Below are 18,990 nucleotides of genomic sequence, written 5' to 3'. Positions count from 1 at the left end.
TGCCCTATTTTCTTGTCCTTCAGTGGGCTGGAATTTTTATTTAGACCAACTGAACACAGACACTATGATGCATTACTTGAACTTACCATTAGCAGAGAAATGCACCTGGTTCTCATTTATGAGAGGCAGTTTAAGTACTCCACTGTTAACCGAACTGATGGACAAAATACCGGTGTCGAAGCGACTTAAAATTGATTCTGATATTCCAGTAGATTTCAAGCATCCGAATGTAAGTGTTTTATTGTATTGTCATACCAGTTGAAATTGTTGTTCCGCTGCGTGAAACCGCACGTATCCCTATTTTTGAATTTGGATGCACTTGGGTTTATAATGGTTTTGTGAGTAAGCTCAAAAGGTGCCCCTGAATTATTATTCTTATCTATCAAATTTCTAACGTTTTCAGGCCTTAAAATACTATATCACTAAGTATAACAATGGTAAATGGATAACTCTGAATGATCTGAAATCAATAAGAAATGTCGGTTGGATAGAGTTAAAGTCCACAATTTTCGATTGCTCTGATGTCAACCAATTTCTAAGATATTGGGTGAATTGTGAAGAGGATATGCTGGAACTACTGGAGATGAATTTGCAAGAAGACGCAATAATCGACGTAGATGCTCTTACTGATCAACTCATCACTGTGCATGTCGAAGGGGCCAGTTTCACTGATTTTTTCATGTAAGTTCAGAAAGAATATCTGTGAATGGTTCGACCATCCGCCCACAGGTTCCATCTTTTTGTCCTTTTGCATGAATAACACCTTTGGTCGCCTGAGTGAAAAATAGTATCTGAGTTTAGGCTCCGTCCCTTTTGAATAACTGAAAATTTCGATTGAAGTCTAAAACGTTCATCAGTGTTTGAGAGAATGTCATTTTATATTTAGAGATGAGCTTCTGATGTTTTTGAAGTATTTTTGTAGTTGACCTCAACATTGTAGCTTCTAGGCAATAACATTTCCTCGAAATTGAAGAATTTTTATCAACTTCAATCGATATTTTAAGTAGATCAAAAAGGGGTGGAGCCTAAATTCAGATACAATTTTTCACACATGTCCCAAAAAGGAAAATGTATGTTTTCGAGTTTCAGTCTTGGTAAAACAATCCACTTGGCTTTTTTTGTTGGCTACATCTTTACCCTTCTTAGCACTTTGAATTTTATGAAATCCTTTAAAACGATCATCTGTTACAGAAAAGCAAAGAATAACAAAAACAGGAAATTCGTACTAGGTCATTTGGAAATAGGTGAAGGCAACTCAGTCGGATTCTCTGCTTGGGAAGCTATCGGAAAGAGAACGCATGTTTTTGGAATTCTCGAGTTGCTCGAGAGGAAAAAGGAGTTGGAAGAAGAAACATCAATGATAGAGACACGAGAAAATCAGGCCGGTTTTTCTAATTTCTCAGAAGAAATGAGACAAAAAAATAATAAATATGAAGAACTACGGCGTTTGAAAATAAGTTTGAATGAACAAGACCACGCCGGATATCATTTTGAAATTTAAGATAGTGGCCATCCAAAACAATTTATGCCTTGTAGTAGTGGATAAAACCGCTTTTTGGCCAAAGTTTGGGGCTCACTCTAAAACTAAAAAAAAAAGAATTTCTGTCAACTTTAGAGATAGACTCAAAATCTTTTCATAATACATTTTTCAACCTTTTAAAAACATTTCTTGTTGACATCAAGTTTCTAGCTTTCCAGGATAACAAATTCTGATGTTTGAGATACTTGAAGTACTAAGGGATGACAAGATTTTTCACTCAAAACAGTACCATTGTGTTGCCTAATCAGAACCGTTCTTAATTTTTCCGATACAGAGTGAATAACATGATTTTAAGATGAAAATGTAGAAGTTTTGAAGTCATTTTGAACAAGTTGTTTTTTGACGAAAATGGTCAATATCTGAAAAATTGAAAATTTTGAATATATTGTTTTCCATCGTGACGAATTGCTGATTTCAACATGGGTGACACAAATATTTCAAAATCAAACGAAATTCGAGGCCTAAACTTCTGTTCGTATTTCTCTTTTTCAACCATATCGCTACTGTTATATGGAGAGCCCATTAAAAATCAACATTTTCTTCAACATCATTCTCGTTTTTCTTTAATGTTATCAAGTGTTTCGTTATTTATGTTTTCTATTAGAATAAAGTTTTAAAGATTTTTCCCTGTTTCTAAGGATCAAAAACCTTCTGTATTCCATTGTATTGATAATCTTTACGTACCTTACTCATCTTACTTTTAATCACTCAAATATTTAGAACATTCACCTCTCGAACATAGAAGATTTTTGAATGACTTACTATTACTTTTATTGTAGAGGATACTTGTGCTGACTTTAGAGGGAAGGTGAACCCCGTCAGACTTAGAATGCGAGAATAACAAGATAGGAAAGGTTGACAGGTTTATTCAATATGGTGAATGGGACGTGAGGATACTTTAGTTTCCTTGAGTTCTTGGTAAGCCAGATCATCGGTGGATTCCTTGTTGGAGACGGTCGGTGGAGCCACGGTAGAGATCCCGATTGGTGGAGCTTCCAATAGTTGAATGACTGTCCGAGAGAGCAAGAGTCCAAGAGTAGAGCCACGAAAGTCGAAGAAAGAGTGGTTGAACTGACGATTCCGTTTCCTTATATGCAGCGAATCGAGGGCGATCGTTATTTTGGGTCGGCACAATCAGAGGTCAGGGCACGCAAGTAGTCGACGAGAGTTGTTGAGCATTTCCTCGGGAAGGTCACGTAACACGTATTGAATTCATTGTCAAAACCATTTCTTATAGCCATTTTGGTTAGATATTTGTGAATCTAACAGACGCCATAGAGTTGTTAGGCTGGATATTGAAGGTCGTGAATTAATGGCTAGTTAATTCCACGACAATACTTATTTATAAAGATAAATTGTTTATACGCGACTTTAAAAAAAACTTTTTTTTAAAAATTGTTTTGTAAAATTCACTGATTCACGGTCTCTTCGCAGACATTTTATATAATACTCGTTGTACACTTCGAACTGTATACTTTACACTAGGGAAGGACCCCGTTGTACTCTAGGGAAGGTTGTACTCTAGGAAACTCAGGGAATTTTGGGCAACTCGCCCACCGTTTTGCGCGATTTGCCCACCAATTGGGCAGGCTTGTTTTTGTTATGAAACTAATAAATGTTACTTATAAAGTGTTTTCAATTCGGTTATGGACGAGATTTCACCATTTCTCATTTTTGAGATTTTCAAAATTTTGAAGGGTGGCGTATCATTATGTGGAGCACTGCACAAGACTAAAGCACATTGTACAATCACCCCACAGCAAAACCACGTAGTCCTAATATTTATAATACAAACCCCAAATCTTCCAAGGTACAGATGGCCTCTAGCAAGAATTATGGAACTTATCCCATCCAAAGACGGGAAAGTACGATCAGTACTCGTAAAATGCAAAAAGAAGCTAATTGAACGAGCCGTAAATCAACTTATACTACTAGAACTATCGGCCGCCATCACAGATTCAACTCAAGGCGCTCCACATGTGCCTTTGGACACCTCAGACAGTGTTCAGAGCATCTTTTCGCTGCCCCCAGTGTCGCGGAATTAATAGGTCTTAATTCACGACCTAGCAAGATATACCAAAGCCACACTGGCTCCCTCACTACACTATAGTCTCCACTAGACACCTCTCATTTACAACACTTTACAAACCATGGTACCATTCTAACTATCGACGTGACCCTTCCATCTCCCTTCTGGCAAAGGAAACTTCTGGCAATCTTTTTTTTTTTGGAAAGAGAACAATTTATTCGATAAATACGGAACCCATAACTTATAAATCAATTGGGATTTTACAGGAAGAAAAAAATGAGGTGTTTTCTGCAGTTTAAGTGTCCATCTGACATTTTTCATTATCGGCCGGCAATTTTCTGGGACCCATCAGTGTGAAAACCAATAAACTAGCAGAAAACACAGTTTCAATCTGAAGAATTCGAATAAAAATCAAAAAATAATGCAAAAAATGAAAAGTGGCGTATCATTTTGTGGATTGGAATTTTCTCAAATTAGGAGAGAAGTCATCTCGTCTCTTCTACCCGAGATTTGTTTTAAAAAAGAAAAGAAGGTTACAATCAAGCTCGTGTTTTTAAAGAGGGGTGTCCCGATAATATTAGTGATGAGTAAGTACGACGATAAACGCTACTTGGAGCGGAATAAAGAAATTATGTGGATAAAAATGGCAATGGAGAGGGGGCAAATGAAACAGAAATGGAAGAAGTTAGAGGAATAACAAGAATGGGATGGTTGAGGTATATCATTTTTAAAAGTTCTTATAAAGCTGATTCAATCCGTGTTCGTGAGCAAGGGGTTGACAGATCTGGCCGACTCGACTGAGGACAGAAAGAACGATCTGAAATTGGATAGTTTTTAATATCGCCTTGTCCAAATGGCTAATGAATTTTCAAAAACACGCTAATTTTATGTATTTGTTCGACAACTCACAATGAATAAGTTTCTGGTGTTTTGAGAGGCAAGAACTCTGCTCGAATCTGGAAACAAAACTATTTCTCGGTATATTTATCAATAGGGCTTACGGCTCAAACTACCACTGCTTCTCGTTCTTGAAAGTGTGTCCCTTCTTGTCCTGAAAAGAATGACATTCATAAAGAAAATAAATATCATTCTTACCTCCAGTGAAGCACTATGTTCAATTTTTTTATCGTTTGTTTCTCGTTGGACTCCGCCAGCGAATGGATCAGCGAATACGGCTTCAGAATTGTATGCCACATTTTGTTCACTCGAAGACCCTTGCTCGCAAATATCATCACTTTCTGGCAAATCGGAATAGAAATCAATGAGATCTTCTTCGTCTGCTTTCATGGTCTGGAAATTTACGGAGGTTAATCTTTTTAAAGACTTTTGAAAACGAGTCTCTGTTAACCAGTATCAAAAGAAATATTCGATAAGTTTTTCGAGAATAGTTACACTTTTAATACAAGCATTTTTGGTTTCTATGCCTAATGAAAAACTCACGCTATGTCTGGCTTCTCTGTTATACTCCTGCTCTTGCTTCACTTGATCCACACCTTCTCGTTTGCATCTGGCCAAATCGCAAATCTCCCCAATAGCTGACGCAATTCCCGAGCCATTCGGAATGCGTATTCCATAGTATTTGAATTTCCGTCTTGACTCTTTGTATACTAGCCCAAAATGATATTTATCGGATGGATTTTTCGAGGAGAATTTAACTCCGGAGACTTCGAAGTTGTACAGCCGGTGTCCCTGTATTGTGTCAAAGATTGTGATCGTGTTCGAATTGATAAGAACTGCAATCTGAGTTTTGTTTACTACGCGGGGGTTGAAGATTTTTTTGGTGATTTCAAAAACGTCTGAGTACTTCTTCAAACCACGCGTATTGATCTCCACTTCCCCGATTAGTTTGCCCTGAAAAATTCAAAGATATTATAAATTTATTTCTATTTATTTGGTCACTCACTAAAAAACATTTTGCATCTGTACAATAATCAATTCCCTCAATGTCCGACTTATTACATGGGAGCATGTTTCGCATCTTCTGCCCAGGTTCCTTCGACATGTTCCGAGAGTCGCGAAAATTGAAACTGTTAGCGAATGGATCAGCGAATACGGCTTCAGAATTGTATGCCACATTTTGTTCACTCGAAGACCCTTGCTCGCAAATATCATCACTTTCTGGCAAATCGGAATAGAAATCAATGAGATCTTCTTCGTCTGCTTTCATGGTCTGGAAATTTACGGAGGTTAATCTTTTTAAAGACTTTTGAAAACGAGTCTCTGTTAACCAGTATCAAAAGAAATATTCGATAAGTTTTTCGAGAATAGTTACACTTTTAATACAAGCATTTTTGGTTTCTATGCCTAATGAAAAACTCACGCTATGTCTGGCTTCTCTGTCATACTCCTGCTCTTGCTTCACTTGATCCACACCTTCTCGTTTGCATCTGGCCAAATCGCAAATCTCCCCAATAGCTGACGCAATTCCCGAGCCATTCGGAATGCGTATTCCATAGTATTTGAATTTCCGTCTAGACTCTTTGTATACTAGCCCAAAATGATATTTATCGGATGGATTTTTCGAGGAGAATTTAACTCCGGAGACTTCGAAGTTGTACAGCCGGTGTCCCTGTATTGTGTCAAAGATTGTGATCGTGTTCGAATTGATAAGAACTGCAATCTGAGTTTTGTTTACTACGCGGGGGTTGAAGATTTTTTTGGTGATTTCAAAAACGTCTGAGTACTTCTTCAAACCACGCGTATTGATCTCCACTTCCCCGATTAGTTTGCCCTGAAAAATTCAAAGATATTATAAATTTATTTCTATTTATTTGGTCACTCACTAAAAAACATTTTGCATCTGTACAATAATCAATTCCCTCAATGTCCGACTTATTACATGGGAGCATGTTTCGCATCTTCTGCCCAGGTTCCTTCGACATGTTCCGAGAGTCGCGAAAATTGAAACTGTTAGCGAACGGATAAGCGAATGGAGAGGCTTCGACGGTCTCAGGAGACAGATACTGAAGTTTTTTGAGAGATTATTCAATTATGTACTAAACAACACGAAAATTACAGCGAAAATGCCTCAGTCGTTTGTGGGGTGAGGACTTTTTAACGACCCTCACGAAAATCGGGGAACAAAAATCAAGGAAATTCGCGGCGCAATTTAATAAAGTTTGGCCAAGGATTTTCAAAAAAGAAAGTTCGCGCTCAAAACGCGAGTGCGGCTGGTTCCCCTCGAAAGTTCTTTCTCTGAAGTGGCACTGAAATGAAATAAAGTAAAAATTGCTCGAAACCGAACAAATTCTGATGAAAACCAACAAAAAAGTCTGAAATTCCAAGGAAAATCGAGTAGTGTTTTTTTCATTAAAAAGTTAAACCAAATACAGGAAATCGAGTCGAAGTTGGGCCAGTTAAGATAATATACAAGAATGAGTGAATAGCAGAAAATAGGTAAAAACTGCAATAAAATCAAAAGAGTGATCTGACAAGATTATTGATTGAAATGATCAAATACAAAAATTGAAACTGTTAGTGAGAAAGTTTCCGCATTTCCGAGTGTTTCATCCAAGAATTCTTGTTCCACTGTATGTCTCATCTCCCTTTCTCGGTCCAAAGCAGCCTTCTCAACCAGTCGTGCATCTGTACCGTTCCTTTTCTCTGCCTCCACAGCTGCCTTACGCTTTCTTCTGAGCTTCAAAAGTGATGGTGACACAATCTTCCGTTTCGGCGCGAATTGAGAAGCAATCAACCAGCCCGCGTAAAGGATAACCTGGAAAAGAAGCAGTAATAAATGAAATTAAAAAGTCACATACACAATGAAAGAGGAAACCGCCGAAGCTTTGTCCGTTGCCGGTGAACATTTCCATGCAAGTGATGATCGGATGCCAGACACGAGATTTTTCAGCGATTTGTCCTGTAAACAGAAGGAATTATCGATAGGGAAATGTCGACTTACCAGAATGAAAAATTCCCGCGTAAATCAACGGAATGAACTTCTGAAGTCGAGAATAGGGTTAAAGTGCGCAGGCTAGACGAAGACTGGCAATGAAGAAGAACTCGAATCCAATGATGGTAACAAGCGAATCGGTGAACTGGTACATTCCAACATGTTCCGTGACATACATTGCGTTATATTGTTGAATGAGATGCCAAAGGAAACAAGAGGGAATGTACGAGAGAAACGCTCCAATGGTTCGCAGCATCTTTCCATCTTCTCCGGTGTTTGGTGGTGTAACCCAGTCTGGCTTTTCCTGGTCATAGAGATCATCGGTGTACGCAGCAGCTCTACGATTCAGATAGAAGCTGACCGCAAAGTGAATCGCCGACAGAAAAATAATTGCGGAGTAACCATAATGTTGGAACATGGCGGCTGGAAAATTAATTTTGATGCGAAGCCAACTGGGCGACGTAGCTTACCTTCGGAGTGATAAAGCATGAAAAACGTCACCGAGTTGAGGAATTCGTATAGCATCAGCGTGTCAACATTCCAACTCATTTCTTTGAATATCTGAAAGATAAACTCTCGAAATTTACATTAACAACGAGAAACCTACCTTTCTGAACAATTCGGAAAAGGCAAAAGTGAGAATTGAGAAGGTGATACAGCAACGAAACGGATGTACGCCTTCGATCAAATCATAATCTTGATGGGATGTTCCTGAGCCTCTTCGGATGAAATACTCAAAATCTTCCATTCCGAGATTTCTGAAATTTTCAGAGTTCTGAACGAGAGAAAATGTCAAAATCGAGAAAAACAACTTTATGAGCATCAAAAGGACCGAATTTTCGACGAAAAATGTGGATTACGAAACAAAAATGTATGTTTTTACGCATTCCCGCCAAAAAATTCCCGGAAGTTTATACGTTTAGTTTTTCCTTTTCAATAGATTTAAGCCTGAATACTCTCCACTTCCGGGCCATTCCTCCATGCGAAAACTTGGTTCATAAAGTCAGAATAGATTTCTTTGAAGAATTTTCAGGAGTTTTCATGGCAAAAAAACTTCAAAAAGCCGAGAAAATAGGCTGGGAAATAAGAAAAATCTGGAAAAACATGTTTTCGAAAGTCCGTAATTTTGCGTGTCTAATGTTCACACTTTGACGTTTGCGGACCTCTGAATGGCGCGAATTCTAAAATTCTAACTAGTCTTTTATAGTTTTCGGTTGGAAGTTTCAGGAAAAAAACGCCGCGGTATTCGTTGAAGAAACATCAAATTACTGAAGATTTAGCAGTTTATCATATCGCTTAAACGGTTCCATTCTTCTGAAAACAGTCATGGCCTGAAATATATGCAAGAAAAATAAAAATAATGGATTCTCCTGAAAGGAAACCATGATAAAATCAACCGAGAAAGTGACAAGTTTACCAAATTTCAAAACACGAATTAAATGAGTATATGACACGAAGTTAGATACAATCAATCAAAAATAAACAAATATTACAGAATAGGTTAATAATTTCTCCTATTATTTCTTCTCCCACGGTTTCTGCTAGCTGCAGCGGCGAGTCGTTCAGCTTCCTCCTTTTCAGCAGTCTCACGCTCGAGCTTCAGTCTCCACATTGATCTCAACGGCGTTGTGCAAAGCAGCGAGGCGGCCATCCAACCAGCGTACGTGGCGAACTGAAAATGAATAAATGAACAAAGTTTTCAGCTATAAGGAGACATACCAGATAGTTCACACAGTAAATCGTAAAAGAGTCAGGCTGGACAAATGCACAACTTGTGAAACGGGAGGCGCCGAACATTGGGTGAGCCCCAGGCACTCCGATAATGTATTGACCTGAAAATGCAAAGTTAAGAGTGAGATTCCGAAATTGGCAGCGATACCAGCGACGAAGAAGACCGCAAACACGACTGGAATATACTTTTGACGTTGTGGAGCAGCGAAAAGTCCCAGAATCAATCGAAGCAAGAAGCAGCTGAAGAACTCACAGAGAGCGACGAGCGGAGGCGGTAGCTGGAAGAAAATTGGAATATTAAGCTGAAAATCGATCTTGTAGAGTGCCTCTTCCAGAAGAAGCATCGGAAGTATCGGATTCTCGGCGTCTCCACGATTCAGATGTCGGCAGACTGTCATGTCAATTATGATGGCGATGAACATTGCAATGAAGTCGTAGTTTTTGAAGAGAACCGCTTCGGAGAAGTGACACGCACACATCGAAATCGTGCTGATGAACTCGTTGCATTTGAGCTTGAACATGATCGTCTCCTCGTTTTTCAGCAACAAATACAGAACCTGCAAGTGTTTCGTTGCGTTTGAGAGAATAATGAACTAACTCGTCTGGAGACTTCAGCGACGCCGAAAACGAAGACTGTGTAGACGTTGCATACGTAAAGTGGGCGTAACCACTCGTCATAGAGAACATCCATGGATTTCTGGAATGATTAATTGAGACAAATTAGCATATATATATATTACTGTACGTTGGTCAAAATAGCGATTCGGAAAGGCAAAAAATCCGGAAGCTCTTGTTAGCTTCATCAAAAACTCTTAAAAGCTCACTGCCAGTTGCCAGAGAAAAAAAAGGAAAGCAAAGTGAACCAATGATTTTTTCACATTTTTGGGTTTAAAATTCATAATTTTCACACAAAATTCAGCAAAATTGGCCTTGTAACGCTGAAAATCGGTCTGAAAAAGAGAAAAAGAGCTTCTAGAAAATACTAAACTTCCCAAATTTGTGCAATTTTGCGTCTTCGAATGTTCACAACTGATGCATGCGTACACCGTAACCCATTCGAATATTATCGGTGATTTTTCACGGTGATTTTTTTTCGAGACCGTAAATACCAATCGGAAGAAACGAAACGGGAAGAAGCGAAAGCAGAAGAAACGAAACGGGAAGAACGTGCGGCAATGCCGCGCAAAGCGCGCGCGGTGATTGCATCGACTTTCTGAAGCTAAAAATTGCTCTCGAATGCTGTTCCAGTTTGTTTTGTTTGAATTTTTGCAATGAAAATGTGAAAAATAGATTATTTTTGAAGCGATTTTCGTTAATTTAACTATTTTTGAAGATTTATTGCAAAAATTCAGAGAAACAGAGAGAGAAAAGGCAGAGTGAATGGAAGTAACATGAAATGAATAGTTTTTTGAGAGGAAAAAGTGTATAAAAAACATTACTTTTACAAAGACGAAATTGTAATAAAGGAATAGAAATTGATAACAGTTACATTGATATTTAATAGAAAAGACATGATTGAAAGGGAAATCTTAGAAAATCGAGATTTGTGAAGATGTGTTAAATGAAATAAGAAAGAAAGAGACCATTCAGAAAATTAGTTCGTTAAAAGTTGTGATTTTATTATTATTTGAAGTTGATATGATAAAAAAAGAGTAGGAATTGATATGGTTGCTACAGGAAAGATAGAAAAATAGTTTTTTTATAAGGGAAAAAATGAAAGAGAAATTAGAGAAGTAAGAAGGAAGAAAATAAGAAGAAGAAGAGAAATAAGGAGAAGAAGAAGATCTATATGTATGATATGATAATGCGTGTGAAAAAGAGTCTGGAAACACAGTAAATGATAAGATTACGGTATTAATGAAATGCCATGAACTGTGGATTATGATTATGATAACTTTTCGAATGAAGGGATAAAGCGTACAGGATTTAGTTTTTTATTCTTTTTTAAAATGTTTTCTAGTAATGTTTCGCTTTCGTCGTATTTTCTGTGTTTTTAAAATTCAAGCAGGCTTTGAAGCATACAGGGTGGCGAATAAGTATACGTTGATTCTTGGATATTCGGCGGGAAAACGCTTGAATCAACAAAAAAACGTTATTAATAGTTGGAATGTTCAAATTAGATTCAGTTTACAAAAGGAATTCGAAGTTGGATACTTTGGATTTGATACAGGGTCTCAGACGTCTAATGAAAAAATCGCTTGTGCGCCGCCTCTCCTGCGTGATCTGGACTTATGATAAGATTTTTACTATTGAGCATTTTTCCAACCGTCAAAAGCAGAAATTTTTGATATCAAAAGGTGATAGTAGGTCTCCTTAACGTCACCAGGCCCAAGACCACCTTTTTTCTAAAACTGTGATGGTATGGGCCTCGGTGACAACACTCTACTGAACTCTTTTTAATCTTTCAACAAGATTGGGCTACGTCCCATAGTTCCAAATCAACAAAATTCATCATTTCTCTCATTTTCCTTGCTACTGGAAACACGACTTTAGGCATGCATCGTCGGTGGATCTCAATTCAATGGATTTCATCGTATGGGAATATTTGAAGAGCAAGATCTCAGGAATCTCTTACAACATGACCGTTGTTCTCGAGACCGCCATTCAGAAGATGTGGGACAAAGTAGACGTCGACTACCTGCGGCGCACAAGCGATTTTTTCATTAGACGTCTGAGACCCTGTATCAAATCCAAAGTATCTAACTTCGAATTCCTTTTGTAAACTGAATCTAATTTGAACATTCCAACTATTAATAACGTTTTTTTTGTGATTCAAGCGTTTTCCCGCCGAATATCCAAGAATTAAGAGCGTCATATACTTATTCGCCACCCTGTACTTCAATGTCTTACTTTTCAGAATGGTAACTATTGAAGAAGTTAAAGAAGACGCTGGTGAAAGAAATGCCGGCTTAGCTTTGTACCTTCGGAGTAAGTTGAATTTTTTGTGAAGACTGTCGGTGAATTATATTGCGGAATTTTCAGATTTCGACGTTTGAAGCAGTCAAGAAAATATTCGTCAACAAAGGGAGGCTAGAGAAGCGGAAGAAGCGGGGAGAGAGCAGATCGTTGCTGAGCAAGAAGAGCCAAGACCTGGATCTGTTGAAGAAATGAGGGAAGGTCTCGAAGATCAAAGAAGGCCAGAAGATGAAGAGAATGTATCGGAATCGGGATCCCAGAGACAAGATCCTAACATCAGAATTGATCAGAATCGAGTTCTAAATGATTTGGATATGGATGAGACGGATATGGATATGGATAATGTAGATGATGTGATCGTTGAATCCGAAAACGACGACAACAGCAACATCCGTCATATGCAGAACGATGAAGACTTGGACAATTCAGACATGATTCTACTTGTCAGAGTGGCTCCAACTGCCAGACAAAATGCCACTGATTGGGAGGCTCTTGGTTTCTCGCCAGATGATGTGGAGGATGAGAATGATGAAAGCCACTAGGTCGATGCGATCAATAGCACTTCGCCGGAGCCACCGAGGGAAAACAGAAGTGGAAGAAGAGCCTCTCTGAAGGACGACCGTCATAATCAATCAGAGGTTGATCCTCTCAATAAACTATGTACAGTACCGCCCAAAAGGTTATCAACTTTGGCTGTTTTCAGTTGAAAATGGCCAACTTTGAGAGTGTGTCATGATAATACAGACTCTCCCACAAAGAAAATTTTGTATAAACCATACAGAACAAAGATAGATCTTTATTTTTGTAGTTGACAACTTTTTTACGAGCACTCTCTGGCAAGTTACGTATCAACAAAGTAATTTCTCCCTCAAATCGACAAATTTTAGTGCACAATGGTGCGATTTTTGAGCTGTCGTCTTAAAATGACTATAACTCTCTAGGGAGTGCTCGTACAAGAAAGTTGTCGACTACAAAAAAGAAGATCTACCTTTTTCTGTATGGTTTATACAACACTTTCTTTGTGGGAGAATCAGTATTATCATGACACACACTCAAAGTAGGCCATTTTCAACTGAAAACAGCCAAAGATGATAACCTTTTAGGCGGTACTGTAGTGATAATTTGAACTCCAGTAATACTCAAAATTTCATAGATAACACAAGAAGTCCCGAAGTTGGAGAAGAGTGGTTCTTCACAAATAAGTAGGTTTCGAGCAACTGTATTAATATTGAAACGTTTAATTTACAGTAGACGAGATGTCTTAGAAATTCTAAGTCATTATCAAGTGAAGCAAACTGCAAAACGGCAGTTGGTCGGAACTCCTGAAATTGTAAATGCTCATAGCAACATGACAAAGTTGGTTTCCTACTGTAGATTTTTTAAATTGAATAATTAATTCAGGGTTCTGACGAACGGACGAATACCTTTGATTATTTATTTTAATCAAACTTATCGTCCAAAATTTGCCAGAGCGGATGGCAGTTTTGTTGCAAGCTGTTCCAATCGAAACCCATCTGAAGACCAAGTTGGATCTTGTAAAGAATCAATCGAAGTGAATCCAGCTACGGGTGAAATTCAATTCATTCGCGTATGCAGTCATGAATCCAGGACAGATAATATTGCGGTAGGATAGTAAATTGTGAAAACTCTGAGTGTTTCATTTTCAGATAGAGCTTATTATGAGGAAAGTTCTCGTTCTTTACAAGAATAAAACGTCAAAAGAAGAAATTTATCAAAGAGCTTCAGAACAGGCTGATATTTACGGAGTAATAGAAGACATATGGTCAAATGTAAGGTGTCAACCACTTTTTGCAACTTGAAGTGTATTGTTATAGGTCGCGATTTTGAGAAAAAATTATGGGAAAACTACGCCTGACTTCAACAAATCAGTTTCCACCGGCTTTCAACTGGACACAAGACAAGTAGACAATGTTCGGTGCATTCGAGATACCACCGGAACGTTTGAAACAAACAACGCCGTACTGGTTCTTTGTTCATGGATCTGAAAAGCATATCGCAAGCGCAAAGTTCATCAACATTGATGGCAAGTTTAGCAAGATCCCGTCTGGATTTAAACAGCTCTACTATGTATCATCAAAGGTAAGTTTTTTTTACAACAGTGAGAAAAGCTTGACAATCACATTTCAGGATCAGGCCACGTCTACTCAAATTCCTCTCTTTTTCGCATTGACAGATGCCAAAGATCAAGCTATGTACGAAGAGCTTTTCACCGCGTGCAAAACCAAAGGTCTAAACCCAGATTACGTGAACACTGGTAAGACTCTCCCTTCCCCCCAAAACAAGATTTTTAAATTTTTACTCAGATTTTTTTGATCAATGCTGTTCAAAATGTGTCTCCAGTCGCGGAAATGCTGGGATGCCACAGACACTTCAAAGTTGCGATTCACAAAAAACTCAATAAAGGTTAAAAATCCATTTTTCTGATAAAATTTTCATTAAAATTTCCAGTTGTCACAACAGACGTAGCTGATACAGCGGAATTTTTGAATTTAAGAAAGACACTTTATGGTCGGTGTCTTGCACCATTTGATAAATTGGATAACTGGTTCAATCTGTTGAAGGTTCGAACGCAGAACTTACATCCAAAGATTGATGGTAGTGTTATAGGTTAGATATTTTGTGTTATACCGTGAGGTATATAAACCTCAACGTGAAACCCTAGTCACGTGCCCCGATTATCCTTGTATTCATTTCTCTATAGAAATCAGTTCTAATAAAGTTCCGAACTAAGAAACACCGTCTGACTCACACTCCAGTAAAGGATACAACAGTGGCGATCAGGATCACAAGAACTCGAGGGAAGCAGTAGTAAGCAGTAGCAGAAGTAAGAGCAGTAGCAGAAGTAGCAGAAGTAGAAGCAGCAGTGAGAAATGACCGAAGACGTCGATTTGAGTACTAAAGGAGAAGAAAGCCTTCTAGAAGATAGGAAAACACGGCTTATGGATTCGTTGATAGCGAGAATGCAAATGTTCGTGTACGACCCAGAGGGAGGATGTGCATTCGAAGACTGGTTTGATCGGAATGGCGAAACAATTACGGAAGATGGAGCATCACTAGAAGACGGAGCGAAACGAAGAATTCTGTTGAGTAGACTGAGTCAAACCGATTACACCTATTTTATCAGTCGTATTCTACCCAAGAAAGTGAGAGAACTGTCGTTTCAGGAGACCGTCGAGGCCCTAATGGAATGTTTTCCATCGAATTGTTCAACATTCAAACTTCGTTTCGATTTACTGCACACGACATTTGATGGTGGAGATTTGAAGGAATATACAGCCAAACTGAGGAAAAGTTATGCAATTGCGAAGTACAGTAGTATGACGGATGAGCAGCAATTATGTCTGTTATGGATTCAAGGTTTGAAGACCGACGAAACACAATCATACAAGGTGAAAGCACTGCATATAATGGAAACCAGACCGGATACAACCTTATAGTTAGCAAAGTTGGAAGCCGAGATTCTGAAGATTATGGAGATAAAGAAGGACGCAACCGTCGGACAAGAGAATTGGATGGTGAGAGCAGCAAAAAGTGAAGGAAAGGGAGTTTATCGTGAGTCAGCGGAGAACAAATCAGAAGCAGTAGCAGCAGCAGATGCAGGAGGATGTTATCGGTGTGGAGGAAGACACGCATCAGATGGATGTTGGACTATGAAAGAAGATTGTTACGAGTGTGGAGAGAAGGGACACATTGCAAGGAAATGCCAATCGAGACGTGGAAATCAGCAGAATAAGCCGAAAGTTTTCCACCAGAGAGCAGCAATTGTTGAAGGAGTTAAAGCAGAAGATAGTAGAATCTATAGAACTGTGCTAGTGAATGGAACGGAAGTAAGAATGCAGGTCGATACGGGATCGGATATTACCTTAATCAGCAGAGATGAATGGAATCGAATTGGAGCGCCACGGCTAAAGAAGACCAAAGCAGTAATTCGAGATGTAGCTGGCAATGTGATGACGATTCATGGAGAAATTAGCTGTGAAGTGGAATATGAAGAAAGCCAAGTGTGGACGAGAGCGTTTGTAGGAGATGGTGATAATCTGCTTGGACTGGATTGGTTGGAGGAGATTCCCGAAATATTGAAGTTGCCCGAAGAATACACCGCGAATCGCGTGGTCAGAGAACATCGAGGTAACCCAAGTAGCAGCAGAAGGAGAGAATTTGTGGTAAAGACAGTGAGAAGAGAACATCCCGATCAAATGAAGATTCGTGGAAGACGAGGAAGAAATTCAAATAGTCCCGAAGAAGAAAAGCTGTGGAGTCTGGGCAGCGGCTGTCGTGGAAGAATCGATGATTCAAGACAGTAGACAAATGGACTTTCATTAAAGAAAGGGAGGTGTTGTGGCGTGAACTAGCAATGGCCTAGCCTAGTGAACGTCCAACCCTGAGGTCACACGTGGCAAGAAGATCTGCCTATATAAGACGTAGAGAACTCTTAGTTGTTGATTCTCACCATGTAATAAATGGTTTTATAAGTCCCTTCTCCCGCCACCAGAAGACATAAGTTGGATAACTGGTTCAATCTGTTGAAGGTTCGAACGCAGAACTTACATCCAAAGATTGATGGTAGTGTTATAGGTTAGATATTTTGCCCATATCTTTCCATAAGATATAGAAAACGTGATTAAGGATCGATCCATGTTTATTGAGTAAGCGGAGAGAGGTCCAGATGGACCGACCTCCCTCCGGCCAGATGTTAAGTCTTACTGACGAAATAGAATAGAATACTCGTGGGTGTGGCTCCGCGTGCCTTTTCCTCCCTCGTCCCTCTCACTCATGTGACCACCCGCAAGACGGAAGAGCCACAAGAGTGACGGAGACTCGGGCGATAGAATAAGAAAGGGACCAACGACCAGAAGAGGTCGAATGGCCTTTCACAGTAGGTTGAACCTTTGGAGTAGAATAAGTGGTTCATTCCAGAGACTTTTCAACTACAGCAACTGCAAGGTTATACGAACGGCGGTTGAGAGGTCAAGAGATTGGGCACTCACTGTTTATAGAGATTTTGGAGCTCAGAGAAACGTTCTCACTCCAGCAAGAACAGATTGTCCTCGGCATGATGCGAAGCTGTTTCACTGATTCCCACTCACTGTAATGTTGCTGTAGCCAAACCTGACAGTCCAATCACCTTTCCGAAATCTCTGAAATCGGACGACGAGGATCTCATTCATAATACGAAGTTAGACGGTGTACCTCTAACAACACATGAGAAAATGTATCTTCGATCTCATTCAATTGGTACCACTGAATGCAGGTAAAAAATAGTCAACTTTTTACGAATAATCTAAAAAATTTCAGAATATCTGTTATGTTCTTGGGTGCCGAGAGGGAAGAGACGTGGATAGTAAGAGAGTCTTTATTTTAGAGAACTCAGACTGAACTGGAGGACGTGGAAAAACAGTCCACTTAAATACATACAAGATAACGATCTAACCGGGTTAGTGGAACGCCGGATATCACGCTATAACGAATACACGTAATAATAAGTAATTATTCAACACCTCCAATTTTTAGTTAAGAGGGCGGTATGTTTTCTTAGCTGGGTCCATGGTGAGTCGGACGGGTGGACGAGATGCACGATTTGAACAGCGAGGCACGACGGCTGGAGACGGTGTTGGAGCGGCACGCGGTGGTGAAACCAGTGGAGTTGGAACGTCCTGACTGGGTGTCGGTTCTTCAAAAATCTTTCCTTCAAGGAAGTCCATCGGAATTGTCTTCGATGCTGGTGGTGATTCTCGGCGGCGGAGTTGGTTGGAGTGACGTTTCCAAGTGGTGGTGCCATTGACACGGACTGAGTAGAGCGTCTTGCCGAGTCGACAGATGATGATACCTGAAGTCCAAGTAGTGGCATTCAGATTTTTATAACATATAACACGACGGTACTCGTGTTTTACTTTGACCCTCTATAATCTTAACTTAGACTAACACTCTATTCTAACTTACAAGTGTTTATTATAAGATTTAGTTATATAAGAAATATAATTATAAAAGTATAAATAATAGAAGTAAGATGAAAGTATAAAGAAAGATAAAGAAAATAAAAATAAAGGAAATAGAATAATAAGAATAGGGTTCGCTCACATCTCGGTTCCTCTCAACCACAACTCCAACCCAACTGACGATCTCTCCATTCCTCCTCCTTTTATACCAGCACTTTCCGTGGGCGGGACCTTGTCCGCGCGCTCTTGGGAGGAAGATTTGGCACGGTGCTAGCGCACCGTGTTACAATCTGAATCGATTTCAAGTCGCTTCGACACCGGTATTTTGTCCATCAGTTCAGTTAACAGTGCAGCAGTTAAACTGCCTCTCAAAAATGAGAATTCGGTGCATTTTTCTGCTAGTGACAAGTTCAAGTAATGCATCATAGTTTCAGTGCTCAGTTGGTCTAAATAAAAATTCCAGCCCACTGAAGAACAAGAGTAAAGTGCACTGATGCATTTAAACAAGTCAAAAACCGTGTTAGATGAAAAATATTCAATCATTAAAAATGTGTTATCTTCACCGTAGTATCTGAAAAAAAACAAATGCGTTTTATAAACATAAAGTATCTTGACGTTTCTTACGAACCTTTCACATAACTGCTGCATTTTTGTAACTGACTCCAATTGTTTTTCAGACTTTCCCTTCCGGAAAAGAACAGATAAGAAGTTTTTCGATTGGGCCAACTCGTATTTTAAATATTGATTGCTTAAATGAACATGGATTTCTTCAAGTTTGTATTTCGAAACTCTGAGAAAAGATTCCATGCGATAAGAGCAGATCGATAATTTTATTCTGTAAAAAATACTAGTTTTGTGTTTTGTAGAAGACGAGGAACTGCTAACTACAGTGTTCTTGAACTACGAACAGAAGAATAAAAGTGAA

At 39.1% G+C, this 18,990-nt stretch overlaps 5 protein-coding genes across 5 annotated transcripts; 3 read left to right on the top strand and 2 right to left on the bottom strand.

Annotated features, from left to right (window-relative positions):
* Positions 1–157: 157 nt before the first annotated feature.
* GCK72_005058 (uncharacterized protein) lies at positions 158–685 on the top strand (the record flags this gene model as incomplete). Its single annotated transcript, XM_053725011.1, has 2 exons — positions 158–229; positions 404–685. The coding sequence occupies 2 exons, from the start codon at positions 158–160 to the stop codon at positions 683–685; spliced, it is 354 nt and encodes a 117-aa protein (XP_053589205.1).
* Positions 686–4,578: 3,893 nt separating this feature from the next.
* On the bottom strand, positions 4,579–8,209 carry GCK72_005057 (uncharacterized protein; the record flags this gene model as incomplete). The annotated part of the gene is made up of 11 exons (XM_053725010.1): positions 4,579–4,620; positions 4,665–4,859; positions 5,010–5,420; positions 5,473–5,739; positions 5,890–6,300; positions 6,353–6,532; positions 7,030–7,284; positions 7,328–7,428; positions 7,549–7,884; positions 7,932–8,022; positions 8,069–8,209. 11 exons carry the CDS (start codon positions 8,207–8,209, stop codon positions 4,579–4,581), a joined length of 2,430 nt encoding a protein of 809 aa, XP_053589204.1.
* Positions 8,210–8,962: 753 nt separating this feature from the next.
* Positions 8,963–9,883, bottom strand: GCK72_005056 (uncharacterized protein; the record flags this gene model as incomplete). The annotated part of the gene is made up of 4 exons (XM_053725009.1): positions 8,963–9,133; positions 9,181–9,293; positions 9,341–9,749; positions 9,803–9,883. 4 exons carry the CDS (start codon positions 9,881–9,883, stop codon positions 8,963–8,965), a joined length of 774 nt encoding a protein of 257 aa, XP_053589203.1.
* A 2,167-nt stretch (positions 9,884–12,050) lies between these two features.
* GCK72_005055 (uncharacterized protein) lies at positions 12,051–12,650 on the top strand (the record flags this gene model as incomplete). The annotated part of the gene is made up of 2 exons (XM_053725008.1): positions 12,051–12,120; positions 12,199–12,650. The coding sequence occupies 2 exons, from the start codon at positions 12,051–12,053 to the stop codon at positions 12,648–12,650; spliced, it is 522 nt and encodes a 173-aa protein (XP_053589202.1).
* A 1,387-nt stretch (positions 12,651–14,037) lies between these two features.
* Positions 14,038–14,741, top strand: GCK72_005054 (uncharacterized protein; the record flags this gene model as incomplete). Its single annotated transcript, XM_053725007.1, has 4 exons — positions 14,038–14,208; positions 14,257–14,383; positions 14,470–14,532; positions 14,578–14,741. 4 exons carry the CDS (start codon positions 14,038–14,040, stop codon positions 14,739–14,741), a joined length of 525 nt encoding a protein of 174 aa, XP_053589201.1.
* Between the last annotated feature and the right edge of the window lie 4,249 nt (positions 14,742–18,990).

Source organism: Caenorhabditis remanei, chromosome II (genome assembly GCF_010183535.1).
Source record: "Caenorhabditis remanei strain PX506 chromosome II, whole genome shotgun sequence".
Taxonomy (NCBI): Eukaryota; Metazoa; Nematoda; class Chromadorea; order Rhabditida; family Rhabditidae; genus Caenorhabditis; species Caenorhabditis remanei.
Note: the sequence above shows the minus strand (reverse complement) of the source record. Positions and strands in the feature narration are given on the sequence as shown.